Raw genomic sequence first — 16,131 nt, 5'->3', positions numbered from 1 at the left:
TCACAGCCTCTGAGCACTGGAGTGCAGGCCAGTGACCTCAGCGCAAATGAACATCACGATCTGAGAGGACCACCGCTGTTTATACACATAATGGACTCCTCTACCTCAAAAGCAGCTTTGTAGAAGCCGGCTGGGCTGGGTCTCCCATGTGATGGCCTCTGCCGCCCCGAGACCAACAGGAAGAAAGCTGTCACCTGTTAGCCCTGACCGTGGATCAGAGCCGCTAGCCAAGAAAAGCCTTTAAAAAAGTGAAATGTATAGGGACTGGCAAGATGTTCTGAGTTCAGACACAAGGATCCAGGCCTGCGACTCCCAGCTCACAACTGCCTGTGAGCTCTAGCTGACCTCGCACATGCTTCTGGCCTCTGAAGATACTGGGGACTGACGTACATCTTCACAGACATACACGTGATTTTTCCTATCATTTAGAGTACTGTGTTATTAGCAATAGAAAATAGACTATGATCAGCTGGTGCCAGGTCATTGGGGCACTGCTCTGGCAGGCTAGCTGGGAACCATGTGGTAGCATTTGAATTTTGGGCTGGAGAAGGCACTGAGTGTTCGGAGCTTAGTGAGCTGCTATGGGCACTAAGATAAATCTGAGAGCAGTACAGGCAACAAGGACCAGTTCTGTAAAGTTTCAGTGGGATATAAAAACTCTCAGGGCCATTTGTATACGATTTTGTATTATGCCTCGGTGGTTCTGGTCTGTGGAGAAGAATCAGATGTGACGAAGAAACAGGAACTACTCAAGCAAAAACCTCTTCTTTGTTGGCAGCATTGATGCTGGTCATTGGGAGCTGAGAAGTTAGCAGTAATTAACAAGAGACCAGCACCACCGAGCTGAAGTCTCCTGGGCAGCGCCTTCTCAGAGCCAGCACGCAGAAGCTCTCGGTGCAGAGGGAGCCACGGTTGTACATTGTACAGGCGACTGAACTTGGTAATGTGTAGGAGTTTCCCAGGTGCTGGTTTTGAAGGCATGAAGGGATCACGGAGAAGTTAGGCATGGTACCATGTGGCAAGGTCAGAGTCCATGAGGAGAGCTCAGAAGAGGCTATTGGTGAAGGCATAGCCCGTTTATAGCCAAGACCCCAGCATTTTGAAGATGCTCTAAAGTCTACTTTCTACACATGATGGAGAGCTCAGCACAAATGGCTGCATGCTCTGCACTGTATGAGATGGACATACCAATCCTGCCTTCAAAAGCGCACAAGCAAGGGAGAATGTGTGAGTCTAGAGAGCTGTGGAAGCCATGTGACACTGTGCTCAGAGACCTGTTTAGCAGAGCCTACGTGTGATATTCAGAAGAACATCTGGTCCCCAAGGACACTAGTCAGCCTCTGGTGGTGGGTACTTTCCCTAGGACTCAAGACTCCATACTGAGCCGGGTGTGGTAGCACACGCTTGTAATCCAGAACTCTGGGAGGCAGAGGCAGGAGCATCTCTGAGTTTGAGACCAGCCTGGTCTACAAAGTGAGTCTAGGATAGCCAAGTGTACATAGAGAAACCCTGTCCCCCACAAAAAAAACAAACAAATAAACAAACAAACGAAAGACTCCACATTGGGAGTGCAGCAGCGCTGCTTCTCCACGAGACTCTGCTCTGTAACAGCAAGATCATCTTGGGATTCTGGCCGTCTATGGTCACTACATACAGAACAGGGTTACACAGTGTTGCAGGAGTGCTGGACAATCTACCCAGGACAGGCAATGAGCAGCCACTGTGGGGTGGACAGCAGGACAAAGGCAGAACAAAAGGCTGGTGACCCCACAGCGGCAGCCAGCAGGGACCTCGGGCAGTTCAGTCCCCAACGTCCTTGTCAATACGCACATGCCCATCACCCAATCTCCCCTGCGTCACTGCCCACCACAGCCTCACACATCACACCAGGCTCCTCACCTGGACAAGGACTCTGACTGGGCGCCACCTGCTGGCAGGACTGCGGCTCTGGCACCTGCAGCTCCTCCCGTTTCTTTTTTTCTTCTCCTTGGAATGTCTGGAGGCTGGGAAGGTCTTTCCACAGAAAATGGAGAAAGGGATTGTCATATACAGGTTATCACTGCTCAGAAACAACTAAGGAAGAGGCAGGGGCTAAGACCTGCAGGTGCTGTGCCCCATCCTGAGGCCAGGCATGAAGGAGACAGTCTGCAAATGGGCAGACACCAGGAACCTCCCTTCTGAAGCTGGACAGAACGTAGGTTCTAGTTCTGCCACAGACAAGCAACAGCCTTGATCTTAAGGTCACTGCCACCGTCTGTGGGAAGGCCCTGTAGAGACATTTAGGCCACAGACCTGCCACAAATAGTCTGTGCTGAGCCTACAGGGCAGAGATAGGAGGGGATGAAGGTCCAAGGTCATTGCTGATTCTGTCCAAGTCTACTTCTCTTCGAAACACAGGTACACGCCCACATGTTATGGGTACACAGACGTGGTGCAAACGAATCTTAGCTCATCTCTCTCCATGAAATTCTCCCAGCACCTGTGTGGCACAGTGCCTAAAGGGGTTGTGCTCTGTGCCCAGTCCTCAGCCACAAGCACCTGACCACTTTTCTGGTCAGGTAAAAACAAACATAAGGTTACTATGGTCCCTGGTTGAGGAACACAATCTCAATGGACAGCAAAATCCAGACTCCTCACTCCCCTACAAGAAGCCAGAGGCGAGGCAAGACAGAGTGGGAGCTGTGGGGGGTGCTCTGGCTGTAATGATCTCTACCACACTGCCCCCCCCACACACCTGTGATGTCACTCACCTAAGCAGGAGGCCTGGGGTGCTTCTTTTCCCTGGAGGTCTGTCAGCTCCATAACCCGTAGCCCGGTCTCCTCTTCAGGTGAGAGGTTTGGCTGAAGTGCAGAGTCGTCTGTTCGCAAAGAGGTAGGGCAGCTTAAACAGAGGCCTGCTGTTGCTGCAGGCAACTAGGGCAGGCCCAGGGAGGCGACCCCTGTCCAGCCCAAGAAGAGATGAAGAGAGATGGCCAACGGGCTGTGGCATGTACCATGGGGGCTACAGAGGAGAACAAGTCCTGGGCAAACTGAGCAAAATGTTAAAGGCAGCATACTACAGAGCAGGCCAGGGCTTAGGACCATCTCTCGGAGGCCCACTGGGTATATATGAAAGGGCCGGTCCAGCAAGAATGATAGGAAGCTGATGGCAACACTGAAATGAGGTCATATTTGGTTTTTGGGGCAGAAAGCTGAGAGCCTGATCTACATGTGTTAGGAGAGCCAGGTTATCCACAAGCCATCTGTGAGTACTGCAAAGACAGCTTCCTGTCAAGGTAAGATGGCAAACAGATCAGGTTCAGCCACAGCACCATAACCCCGGGTGTAGTGTCTCCCAGTCAGAGCGAGGCCCCAGCCGCCTTCCACACACTGGGCTGCGTGGGGATCTAGGTCTTACTTGGAGGAATGGAGACCCCGTAGTCTTCCCCAATGATGAATTCTCCATAGAAACCAGTCTGTGCTGGGTCTAGAAGGGACCAGTCCTCTTCTGAGAAGCATAAGATCATGTCCTTAAATGGGGACACTCGGTTCTGAAAGTACAGAGCAGGGCTGTGTCAGCAGGGGAGGAGCAGCGCCTTTGTGTGATGACCTGAACCATAGCCAAGCGGCATGTAATACAAGGCATTTATGCCTAATGACTTCAGAGGCTAGAAATAAACGAAGGTGCAGCAGAGCGGCTCACTGCCAAGAGCCTGCTTTTCTTTCCTTCATTTTTCCTTTCTTTCTTTTTTTTGGTTTAAAGACTGGGGCTCCTTGCTGGGCAGTGGTGGCACACACCTTTAACCCTAGCACTTGGGAGGCAGAGGCAGGCAGATCTGTGTGAGTTGAGGCCAGCCTGGTCTACAGAGGGAGCTCCAAGACAGCCAGGGCTGTTACACAGAGAAACCTGTCTCAAAAAACCAAAAAGACCCAGAGTCCTCCCATAGAAGGAGCAAGGGAGCTGAGCTTTCTGGGGTTCCATCCAGTCTCATTACACTTTCAACATGCCTACCTCCTCCAGTCCTCTCGGCTGGCAGAAAGCACAAATGAAACTAAAGCCTCAGCTAAATTTATAGGAACTCTCAACACTGCTTGGTCCAAAGGCTGACCCTCAGTTCTCTGCAATTTCAAATCCACCCCCTTGGGAAACAGAGATGTTTAAACATCTTCCTCTGGGGCTTGAGCCTCTTTAGCTACTGAAAAGGCAAGTCTCAGGTGTTTCTAAGAACTTATTAAGGCCGTTAAGGGAAAACCCCTCTTCGGTAAAACCATCTTTCGCACTGCAGCAAGGAGAGTGGCCTCCTACCTAAACAGGCTGCTGGTTTCATTTACTGGGAACAGATCTCCCGGAGAAGACCTTTCAGAAGCTTGGTGAGGATGCTGTGGCCAAGTCAAAGTGTGACTCCACTTTCCACTTGACATCACGGGGATGTTTGGCACTGGCTCTGGGCTTCTTTCTGACCAGAAGAGCTAGCGCCGGCTGGACATGAGCTGGATATGATTTTTTTTTTTTTGAGTATATAGCCAGGCATGGTGGCACACACCTTTAATCCTAGCACTCCAGAGGCAGAGGCAGGTGAATCCTGTGAGTCAGAGGCCAGCCTGGTCTACAAAGCAAGTCCAGGACAGCCAAGGGCCCCATAGAGAAACTCTGCCTTAAAAAAAAAAAAAAAAAAAAAAAAAGACTTTTTGTATATGACTGTTTTGCCTGTATGTATGTATCTGTAACATGTGAGTGCCTGGTGACCTCAGAGGTCAAGAGGCCACGAGAACCTGGCAACAGATCGTTGTGAGGGACCATGGGAACATTGGGAACTGGTCCTCTGCAGGAACAAGTGCTCTTAACTTCTGAGCATCTCTCCAGCCCCTCGAACTGCTGGTTCTGCTGGACACCCTTTGCTTACTCTATAGTTAGTTACTGTACTAATTTTGTTCTGGACAGTATTTTTGATTGAAATTTTGATTATGGTAGATAAACCTAGTTAGTGCCCTTGTGTTTTAGATTGTTACTTCAGTCACTAAAAATAACAATAGGTATGCCTGGATCCCACCCCTCTATCTGCAGGACCCGGTACTGTATTGATCCTGCAACAGCCCCTGGAGTGAGGCCCCCCAAGTTGGGAGCCATGGGCCACCACTGGACGCCAGGGAAGCCTTGCACAAGCAGTTCCTGCCTGAGGGGAACATGCCCACCCACTTCTCCTGAGTCAGCCTACGTAACGACCACCCCTGCTACAGTCCCCCCGAGACTCTCCCCCAAGCCCCGCCACCACTCAGGTCCCCTTGCCCAGAGCTGCTTCTCTGGCACTATCCTGGGAGCCTGATCCCTGAGGCTCTAGACTGCTGAGGCTGGGGGATACCCAGTCTCTACTACCTAGCATCCCCATCTAGGGATATGATGGAGCTCTGAGTGCTGATGGCCAGCAGTCCCTCCTCCCCATCTTGTTCCTGACAACAAAGACCAGCAACCCAACGATAAGGATGAGGCACCCCCAGGACCTTCCCGATAGGATTCTGAGCTCAATTGGAACCCTCAATGGGAGAAGCAGCAACCTGGGGAAGGGAAAGATCACCCCGTTAGTGAATAAAGATTTGTTGAGCAATTAAAAAAATAACAAAAGGTTTAATTAAAAATTTTTTAAGATTTATTTATTTTGTTATAGGGGTAGCCTGCCCGCATGTACGTCTGTGCATTACATGCATGCAATGCCTATAAAGGCCAGAAGAGGGTATCAAATAACAGACAGTTCTCAACCCAGGTCCTCTGGAAAAGTAGCCAGTACATCTAACCACTGAGCATCTCTTCAGCCTCTTTTTTTTGTTGTTGTTTGAGACAAGCTCTCACTGTATAGACCAAAATTCACCTGAGCCACCCAAGAACTTGGATTAAAGGTACATGCTAGCACACTGGGTTATTAACAAGGTTTTTGTGGACAATTATTCTTGTCCCTTTTGTCCAGACAGAGCTGATTGCTTAGTCAGAATCTCACCACCTGCAGCCCATGCAAAATTCTCACAGTAGCCACGTGCAGCACTTCCTCCTCCTTGGGACTGCCAGTCAAAGATCAAGAGATGCTGACTCCAACCTCACATCTTCTGCCTGGCCAGCTGGTAGCTCTAGTCAATCCATGCCAAGCGCTCATCCGTCCAGGCGTGCTACTCCCCCAAATTTACCATACTACGGCCTAACAGGCAGGTGCTAGACTAAAAGCAAAAGCTTTAAGAAAACACCTCGGTGGATCTAACCTGTCTAAGATCTAACCCGGATCCTTTGGGACCGACCTGTGGCTTACCGCACACGTAAAACCAAGTCCTATAAACACGCCAAATCTGCAGGGCGTGGGGAGAGGACGGCCACCCAGGGACCCTGAGACAGAGACACAAGATGGTGCACTTGTGCCCTAACCTGACTCCGAGGAAACCAACAGCAGTCACCCCAAACCCTTCTTTGGTCACGGAAGCAATTCATTTTCCATGGGGGCTCTATTTGGCCAAAATCTTCACAGGGTTTAGCAGGAACAGGAGGCTGGCTCTGCGCTCCCTTAGGGAAGAGTACTTCTGCAATGATGAAGTGCTGCTCCCATCAGCATGGGCCAGCTTTCCCCTCAGCTTGCTGGCGGGTGACCTCTTCACTACACAATTAGAAAAGCAGTGGCTAGAAAACCAAGTCACCTTGAGGTGCGTACACCAACAGAGTGAAGGAGGCGTGTTGGCTGAGCATCCTGCTGTGTGGGCAACAAAGACCCATGTGGAAAACACTAGGAAACCACCCAGCTCCCGGGCCTCATCGGCTTCCCCAGACTGAGCCCGTTAGTGGATTTTTAGTTAGTTACTAAATATTTTCATTGTTCAGAAAAAAATAATGATTACAGGCTGGCCTGATAGTTCTGTGTTGCAGCCGGGCAGTGGTGGGGCACACCTTTACCCCTGGCACTCGGGAGGCAGAGGCAGGCGGATCTGAGTCTTGAGGCCAGCCTGGTCTACTAAGTGAGTTCCAAGACAGCCAGAGCTGTTACAAAGAAGAAACCCTGTCCTAAAACAAACAAACAAACAACAAAACAAAACAAAACAAAAAATAACAGTTCTATGTTGCAGTCCTTTGTTAGAATCTCTAAATGCTCAATATTTTATCTCTGGCAACGATTTAAATTGGTAGTGCAAATTATAGCCACATTATGCTTGCTAAAAAAAAAAAACCTGAACTACCTGCCTACGCCTTTCCAAAACCAGCTACTTCTAAAAATACAGAGCAGGCCGCGTGGTGGCTAGGTGGTCTCTTCCCGCCATCTTCTTGCCTCTACCACGTGTGGGAACTGGGCCAAAGGAGATGTCAACCTCCCTCCTTTAGACTACAACTTTGTAGGAATGAGACCTGAACACAAGATTACTTAAAAACACAGAAAAACACAAACAAACAAACAAACACCCCAGAAATCATCTGGGATGCTTTCTCTGGAAAGAGTCCAGTGGAAAATGGGGAGGGGCTGGAGAGATGGTTCAGCAATTAAGGATACTTGTTGATTTTACAGCACCTGGGTTTGAGTCCCAACACCCCACATGGCGGCTAACAATCATTTATAATTTCAGGCACTTACACAGTACACATTCACACATATAAAATGAATCTTAAAAACGGGGAGAGAATGGTAGAAAAAAATTCTGAGATGTCCTGATTCCCAGGCCAGAGAACGGAGAGGAGAGATCGGGTCATCTGTAACTCCATTTCAGGCTCGGCCAAAGGAGGAACAGAAAACCATCTGTCCCATGTAGCTTTCCTCCACTGGAGTTCCATCAAAGCCACGCAGAGCCTGCTCTTGACAACAACCAGCTAAGAAGCAGGAGGATGTGAGAGCCAGACATGGTGGCACACACCTTCTGGGAGCCTGAGGCAACAAGACTGCCATGAGCGCAGGGCTAGCCTGGAGTACAGTGTGAGAATCTGTCTCAGAGAAAAGAAAGGAATCCAGGGTGGTGGTGGCACATACCTTTGATCCCAGGACTTGAAAGGCAGAGGCAGGCAGATGTCTGAGTTCAAAGCCAGCCTGGTCTACAGAGTTCCAGGATAGCTAGCCAAGTCTACACAGAGAAACCCTGTCTCAAACAAACAAACCAAGACCCTTCTCTTCACAGACCAGGTGCCTTCCCTTCTCCTTTGACAGTTTCTGTTCTGTCCTGATATCTACGACCAGTAAAGGTTTAGTATGAACAATCTGTTTCCTAATCCCAAAATCTCTTGATGCTAAAAGTGAAGGGCAGGGTACAAGCCAGGGCTGTAGACAGAACTCCCAGCCTAAACTAGCCTTAAAAGCCGTATGATTAATGGCAGAGCGCATGGCAGCAGACACAATTAACTCTTACAAAATAAAATGAACTTCAGTTTGCATATAAGATATATATGAAACAAATGATCAAATGCATAAACTTGGGTCTTATCCCAAGTTCTCATTTTATGTACGCAAATATTTCAACACCTACCTCAACACCAACAGCCCTAAGCATCTGAGAGGGGTTGTCGACCCTGCGTGTCTCTTGTTCTTTGTTGGTTGGTTGGTTTTGTTCTTTTGAGCCTAGGTTTCTCTGTGCAGGCCTGGCTGTCCTGGAACTCGCTCTGTAGACCAGACTGGCCTCTAACTCAGAGATCCACCTGCCTCCGCCCCCTGCCTGTGCACCACCAGTTGTTAAACAGTCTTCTACCGGTGCACCTGTGGAGGCTGCAGCTCCCCAGCAGGAGGTGACACCGCAGTATCACGCTGGGCAGCAGAAAGGGCAATGAGAGCGGAAAAGCTAAGAGGTCCGCTGAGAACCTTGGCCGATGAAGAAATGAGCACTCCACCTGTGAGACCAGGTCAAAGCTGCGCGCACTCCAAATACCAGCCACTCCCCTCAGAACACTGAAGCGAGCGAACTTGGCCCAAGAACAGTGACAGGGCACAGCAAGGAAGCCCCATGTGACCTACACAGGGTCACGTGCTGGTACACCACGCACTATGCTTTCTCTCGCAAATGTAGCGCCTTGTCAAGTGAGGGGCAGTGGTTTCTCCTTCTCGCTGGGGGAATTTAGAAACGCAGAGAAGTCTCCTCCAGGGGCCCTACATGTATGTCTGCAGTTTCCTGGAGTGGCCTGGCAAGCAGCACTCCGAGAGACAGGAAACAGCAGGAGCAGTGGGCATCAAAAGCTTAGTTCTGGGCACTTTGGGCTAAGGCTGAGCATCCGGTGGCAGAGAGCAAGCAGGCCAGGGTCCTGAGAAAACTGTAGCGTGGGGCACTCAGAGATGAACGGTTTTGGAAATCACTCACCGGGGGCAGCTGACAGGTGGTCACTGGCTGGGCTTCCCTCACACTCTGCTCCTGAACGACGAAAGCATCTTGTGGAACTGGAAGAGATGAAAAAGATGTCCCAAAGGGAGCCGGGCCTGGTCCCCAACACCTCCCAGTCTTCCAGGGGTGGCTCGGAGCTGCAGACCGTTCCAGGAAAGAGCAGAGGGGAGCAACTGGGAGCATTCCTGGTGCTCTGCGTGAACCCCGCTCTGCCTTAACTTGCAAAATGAGCACTTTACAAACCACAAGGACCCTGGCAGTCTTTTCAGATAGACAATGGGGGCTATCACAGGGAATGCCTGGGGTTAGGATGGCCTGATCAATTAGCTATTCAATGTCTGTAGCTCCAGGAACCTGTTGGGCAGCTAAAATATGCCCAAGAGCCAGGTACAGAGGTACAGTGTTACATGACTGCAATCCCAGCATTTGGAAGGTGGAGGCAGGAGAAGTGGCCAGACTTTATTATGAAACCACCTTTGTCTCAAAAAAAAAAAAAAAAAAATACATAAACACAGGCCAGTGAGATGGTTCAATGAGTAAGGGCGCTTGCTGCTAATGACTGGAGTTCAATCCCAGTGACCTGCACGGCAGAAAGAGCCAACTCCAAAAGGCTGTCCTCTGACCATCACACCATGTTTGCACCCTTATGTAGGCACATAACAAAATTTTTAAAAGCCAAATGAAAGTTAGAACTGTGGTCCTGTTCAGTGAAGGCGAGGACCAATGTGGGACCTTATCTGTAAGCCTGACACCTGCACAAGCTCCATAAGACTGTTATCTAAGTTTTAAGAATGCAGAAAAAAAAAAAAAATCCTTGTACCATTACTGAGAACATGAATTAGCACAGCCATTAGGAAGAACAGCAGATCTTCAAAAAAAAAAAAAAAAAAAAAAAAAAAAGCAAAACTACAACCTAACAACTCTATTGTGCATATAAACCCAAAAGAAAGGAAACCTCACTCTCAAGTTCTCTGGGAAATCAGTCACAATAGCTGTTATGAGATCACAGTGTTTATCAACAGATGAACAGATAAAGAAAACATGGTCTATAAGAGAGAAGCGGTAAGAAAGGGTGGGGAGGACAGGGGACACATGTGAAACAAACTGAGAAGGAGGCTAAAGAAGCAGAATACAGGAGAAATGAAAAGAAGGATGAGGAAGAGTCGACAGGAAAAAACTAAAAACTCCACAACACAACCAAACACTTTATATATGTATGAGTGTGTATGTATGTATATTAAAGGTGTGTGCCACCACATCCAACTGCATATTATCTCTTAAAAGATTTTTTTTTCAACACTTGAGAAGCAGAGGCAGGTGGATCTCTGTGAGTTTGAGTCCACATAACAAGTTCCATGGCAATCAGGAAGACTTGTCCAAAAAAACTAGAGACAGAGACAAAAAGAATATGCAAGCAAAAATATAGACACTTGAGATACTATTCAGCTATAAAAAGGTAAAATCCTATCACCTGTGCAACAGGGATGACCCTGGAAAGCATACCATAAGAGAAATAAACCAAGCACAGGCTGACCAGCATGGCTCAATCTTGCTCATATATGGAACTTTAAAAACTTAATAGGGTGGAGCTGAGCGACAACCCCAGAATTTGGTAGGCTGAGAGGAACAATCGTCCAAACTCCAAGGCCAGCTTGAGTTATCCAGGCTAATGAGACCTGATCTCAATGAACAGAGAGTAATGTGCATTACTTCTAACTATGGTCATCATGTTATATCATAGATTTCCCAAGCAAAGTTTTCAAGTTCTTTGTGGTATATGGAGGACAAGTTTTAGCTCTGATGCCTAATGCCTGCCACCTGTCATGGATGGATCGATGTCTCACTCTCCTGAAACAAAGCCTAGCTTTGGGGGAAGAGCTGCACAATTAGAAGCTGTATGTCCAGTAAGTTATGGTTGTTTTCCCAACTGCTGTGCACCAGGAAATTCTGCATTGAGGACAGCCCCAGGAAGCAACCCAAAGCGATAGTGGATGCAACTTGGGGTTGGAGAAGATTCCTGCTCATAGGTATGCAAAGGCTGCTTGCACAGTACTGTCGATTTGGGGGAGTGGGCTCTTTCCTTATATTTCCTGATATGTTTGAACTATGTTCCCTGAAGATTCACATGTTCAAATCCTAACCCTAGGCACCTCAGAATATGAGGAAGGCTCCCTATAAAGATTCAATTGAGTCAAAGAGAAGTCACAAGCACGGGCCCAACAGAACTGACATCACTAAGGGGAGTTAGCTGGAAGACAGTTATGTACATGGAAGATACATCGAGAAGCAGCTGTCTAGCTGCTAAACCAAGGAAGCTCGGAAGGACCCACAGCTGGCATGTCCTTCAGGTCAGACTGCAGCCTCACAGCTGTGAGAGAATAAGCTGCTGTCGGTAAGCCACGGCGCATGTGTTAAGCAAGCATGTGCTGAATACAGGTGCAGCCCCACCCAACCAACACACCAGACAGAGGAACTGAAGACTTCTGATTTGTTCAGAAGTCAGTACACATTTGCAGGCAGGAAAATCTCTCTCTCTCTCACACACACACTTTCTTTCTTTTTTTTTTTTTTTTAAACAAAAAAAGACTATTATTGTCAAGTACAGTCAAGCAGGCCTGTAATTGCAGTACTCAGGAGGCTGAGGTAGGTAGGAGACACAGGAGTTTGAGGGCAGCCTGAGGAAGAGGAAATAGAAAGGGAAAGAGAAAGGTATGGGATGAGAAAGGAAAGAAGAAGAAAAAAAAACAAAAACAGAAAACCCAGAAGGCAGCCTTTGATTGTAGTCCGGGTGAGGTGCTAGAGGCTGACCTGGGGGCTTACACATGCTGAGCAGACGCTCTACCTCTCACTCACTGAACAGACCAACGCCAGACTTCGAAACATCTCAAGAATGTGATGGGCATGGCGTCGTTTGCCTTTGATCCCGGCACTCAGAGGCAGAGGCAGGCGCATCTCTGAGAGGCCAGCCTGGTCTACAAAGTCCAGGATAGCCAGGGCTACAAAGAAAAATCCTGTCTCCAAAAGCCACAGAAAGAAAAGAAACAAACAAACAAACAAAACCTCAGGAGTGCACTTACGTTTCCCGTTATGAGGAACAAGGGACTTTGGAGAATTGTTCCTTGTCCTTGGGCTCAAACCTCAAGGAGCCAAGAGGTGACCTACACTTATACCCCCACCCCGTCTTTGCAGCTGCTGGATGCTTTGAACAGACACTCAAGCCCTCTGCCACAGGGCACTAGGGCCATCTGCCAGAGGCCACTGCTCCCTCCCAGGGGGTTTTAGATAGTCTTACAGCTGCAGGGTAACTCAGCCGAGAAAATGTGGTTTTGAGAGGACAGAGACAGGCCATAGGTGCTGGTCCTACAGTGACTATCTCTATCTCCACTGAGAACACCCTCAAAGAAAGACTTTACACCATCTGCTCACACAGGCCTTCCCTGTGGGAGGACTCAATACCAAGAAAAGACTCGGTGTCCGTTGCTCTGTGGAAGGACCCAGACCATGACCAAAGCTCATAGTTCAGGGGAGACAAGAAAAAATTGCAAATGTAAAAGGGCCATGACCTTAGTCAACATCAGAGCACACTGATGGGTCTAGAACCCCTCCCCCCTCACACTACAGCTGCATACCTGGGTCCTCACTAGGCTGGGCTGGCAGTCTGCTTAGGAGCCCTGGGCCCTGTGCTAGGGCCACAGGCTGGGTATCAGGGCTGCTCTGGGACTCTGCCGACATTCCTTCTTGTTCAGGGTCCTGAGGCCCAGGCCCATCGCCATCGTCAATCACCACCGGGTCTTCACAGTGCTTGAGCTGCAATCCCAGAGAGCACAGGTCAGGGCCAGGTGGAGAGGCTGTGACCGAGCCCCACCTGTGGGCTCTGCACGGGTCTGGGGAGGTCTTCTCCCCTTCTGGTCTTGCTGGCTATGGACTGGACAGGCAACTATCACCTCAACTCAGACTTCAGAGAGCAGCGTTTGCTTTCTTAGGAAACCAAACACTGTGTCTGGACAGAATTTCTCATCTCGGGGCCAGGAGTCTCACAGGGTCGGCAGGGCTCCCCTCTCCCAGATGCCCAGTGCTCACCCACTGCCAGGGTCTCCCTGGCTCCCGTTCCAGAGCCTCTACAGCAGCCACAGCCTGCTCTCCGCTCTCAGGCTCCTGGGCACGCACCCAGCTCTGGATCTCCCACGGCAGGATGGCCAGGAACTGCTCCAGCACAAGTAGCTCCAGGATTTGCTCCTTTGTGTGCCTTTCGAGCCGCAGCCAGCCCCGGCACAGCTCCCAGAGGCGCTGCAGGGCCTCCCGAGGGCCTGCGGCCTCCTGGTACCGGAACCGGCGGAAGAGGCGTCGAGAGGACTCTGGGCTGGGAGGCTCACCCTGAGGGCTGGGGTTCTCTCCAGGAGGACTCCACATTTTCCTGGGCTCCTCGCTTTCCTTTGGAGCCAAGACTCGAGGGCACAGGGCTGTGGGCATGATGGGATTTGATGGGGGTCAGCAGCAGAAGACGACCCTATTTCCAAACAAAAATCACTGGCTTCAATGCTCTGGTTTCCTGTGGTTGTTTCTGAGGGGGTTCTAGACAGAGCCCATGGGACACCAGCCCTTGGAGGAATCCCTGGGAAATGGAAGCAGTGTTGGTGTGGTTGGTCCTTTCACATGGGAACACAAGCATCACTCCATGTAGAGTACCCTAAGAGGTGGCAATGAGGAAGGCAGGCAATCTGGGAGGAAGGTAGTGGCATTTCAACAGGACACTGGCATTTCCAGTATCCAGGGAGCACAACAAGGTCACGGGCAGATACATGTAACCAAGGTTTGTGATACCTTTGGTGAACAGGTCCTCCTGGAGGATATAGACCCAGCAGGCCACAATCTTGAAACTCTGGAGCCAAAGTAACTGTCTTTATTCCTGACGTCTTCACAAATTGAACTGGGGGGAAGGGGGGGGTTAAGGAAAGGGTCACCCAAGACCATTGTGGAACAAGGACAGTGGATGGGCCAGAGCCCAACAGAGCCCGTGTCTGCAGGGACAGACACTCCCAGGCAGAAAAGGAACTCAGAGGCAGCTACAGAAGCTTACCAGAAAGAAATAACACTGTGTTTAAGACACCACTGCGAGGCCACTGTGCAGCTCGGCGATTGAGTTACAGGGTCCTGGGTTGGTGCACCAAAACTGCTCCCCTTCCCCAAATATCAGCGCTTTATGATAAGCCTTATACCCAACTGAGTCCAACATAGGAACTCTAATCTTTATCCTCCATTTACAGACCATCTGTTTTGGGGGGCTGGAGGGTCAGCTTAGCGGTTAAGAATGCACACTACTTTTCCCAGCCCCCAACTCCAGCTGTTCACAAGCCCTGTGATTCCAACTCCAGGGTCTCCAACACCCCTTTTGGTCTCCACGGGCACTGCAGTCAAGTGCACACACCCCCACAAAGATATCTACACAGGTATACACGTAGTTAAGAAAAAAAATCTTACTAAGCATGGTCATGCACTCCTTTAATCCTGGTACTCCGAAGGCAGAGGCAGGTGGATCTCTGTGAGTTCCAGGTCAGCCTGGTCTACAAAGCGAGTCTACGACAGCCAAGGCTGCACAGAGAAACCCCGTCTTGCAAACAAACAAACAAAAACTACTTGTCTGACATCGGCTCCTATCCCTTGTTCTCTCCAAATCACGTTCAAGGCTGCCTTCACAGCCGTTCCTGGTCAGGAGGGAGGCAGTCATGGCCAGGCTTTCAGCTCTCTAGGAACTCTGAGAGCCACAGATTACTACTATTACACACACACACACACACACACACACCGCACACGGTGGGGCTGGGGCAGCTCTACAGCTCCCGGCTATCATAACCACATAAACACACACACACACACACACACACAACCCAGCAACACACAAGCGGCTCGGCATAGCGCGGCCAATCCACTTGGACCAGTGTTCTCTGACCCACACATCCCTCTTAGGACTCCGGGAATCCCAGGGAGGGCCACTGGCCCTTCACAACCACACCTGTAAGAGATTCCCGGCAGGGCAGCACCACTTTGCAGGAAGACAAGCGATACCAGAAAAGCCACCAAACAACCGAACAACACCTGGAACCCCAACTTTCTTGTAGTCCTTCGATTCCGAAGTAAAAGCAAACAGAACACCCGGAACGAAACTCAAGAGAGCAACAGTCTGAACGGGGACTACTCTCTCAACTTCGGTATTAAGAAACCAATCTGGGCCCCGCCCGCTCTCTTCCCAGCTTCCTCCGCCCACTATCTCCCACCTGCTGGGCCCTGAATGGTTCAGATCTGCCCCCATCATAGGGTACCCAGCGTCCCACCCTCGGCAGTTGGGCTGTGGGACTGCTCTTTGAGAGCCCGGAGGCCAGACAGGCGTGCGCCTCTTTGTCACTCTGGCACCTGGCGCGCAGGAGCCTCGGGAGCGGAAGCTTTATGAATGAACTACCGTTAGTGAGGGGAGGGCTCCCGCAGGGGCGGGGCTTGCCCAAAGCAGTTTCAGAAGGAGCAGAATCCGAGGAAAGGAATGAGGAGGGTGTTTTAGGCTAGGAGAACTATGGGGTTTCTGTCGCTTACACTCTCTCAGATTTGCTGGCTCTTCGCCTCGAAGCCTGGGACAGCAGGGCAGCAGGTCCTCACCTTCCAGCCCGATCTCTCTGCTGTCTCGGCCGAGGCGGCTCCTCTTGCATGAGCCAGACTCGGTCCCTGGCCAGGCCAACCCTGTCTTGGGATCATCTAGAAAGCATCAGCTGGGCTTGGGAGCGAATGGAGACGCCTGAAAGACAATCGTATTGCTTCATCCCTGAGGGCACCGATAAGGACGCAGCG

The 16,131-nt window shown here is 50.1% G+C and overlaps 1 protein-coding gene and 1 pseudogene across 11 annotated transcripts in view; one reads left to right on the top strand and one right to left on the bottom strand.

Moving 5' to 3' along the window:
- The window catches only part of Znf496 (zinc finger protein 496), a 34,494-nt gene extending 18,416 nt beyond the window's left edge, over positions 1–16,078 (bottom strand). For 5 of the 11 annotated variants that reach the window (XR_009584415.1, XR_009584414.1, XR_009584413.1 and 2 more), the window contains exons 1-7: positions 15,880–16,019; positions 13,378–13,804; positions 12,927–13,104; positions 9,277–9,353; positions 3,398–3,530; positions 2,751–2,858; positions 1,900–2,013 (exon numbers count right to left, since the gene is read on the bottom strand). Coding sequence is in view for 8 of the 11 variants with exons in the window: in XM_021639532.2 (XP_021495207.1) it covers positions 1,900–2,013; positions 2,751–2,858; positions 3,398–3,530; positions 9,277–9,353; positions 12,927–13,104; positions 13,378–13,767 (1,000 nt within the window). In the remaining 3 variants the exon portion in view is untranslated. Of the gene's footprint in view, positions 1–1,899; positions 2,014–2,750; positions 2,859–3,397; positions 3,531–9,276; positions 9,354–12,926; positions 13,105–13,377; positions 13,805–14,118; positions 14,225–15,879 lie in introns of all 11 variants that reach the window. The other 6 variants (XM_060363633.1, XM_021639533.2, XM_021639534.2 and 3 more) reach the window with 6 other exon arrangements.
- LOC132646449 (host cell factor C1 regulator 1-like) lies at positions 4,945–5,397 on the top strand (annotated as a pseudogene).
- Positions 16,079–16,131: the final 53 nt, after the last annotated feature.

The sequence above is a fragment of the Meriones unguiculatus genome, chromosome 11, assembly GCF_030254825.1.
Source record: "Meriones unguiculatus strain TT.TT164.6M chromosome 11, Bangor_MerUng_6.1, whole genome shotgun sequence".
Classification (NCBI taxonomy): Eukaryota; Metazoa; Chordata; class Mammalia; order Rodentia; family Muridae; genus Meriones; species Meriones unguiculatus.
The sequence above is the reverse complement of the archived record's forward strand: the minus strand, read 5'-3'. Positions and strand labels throughout refer to the sequence as shown.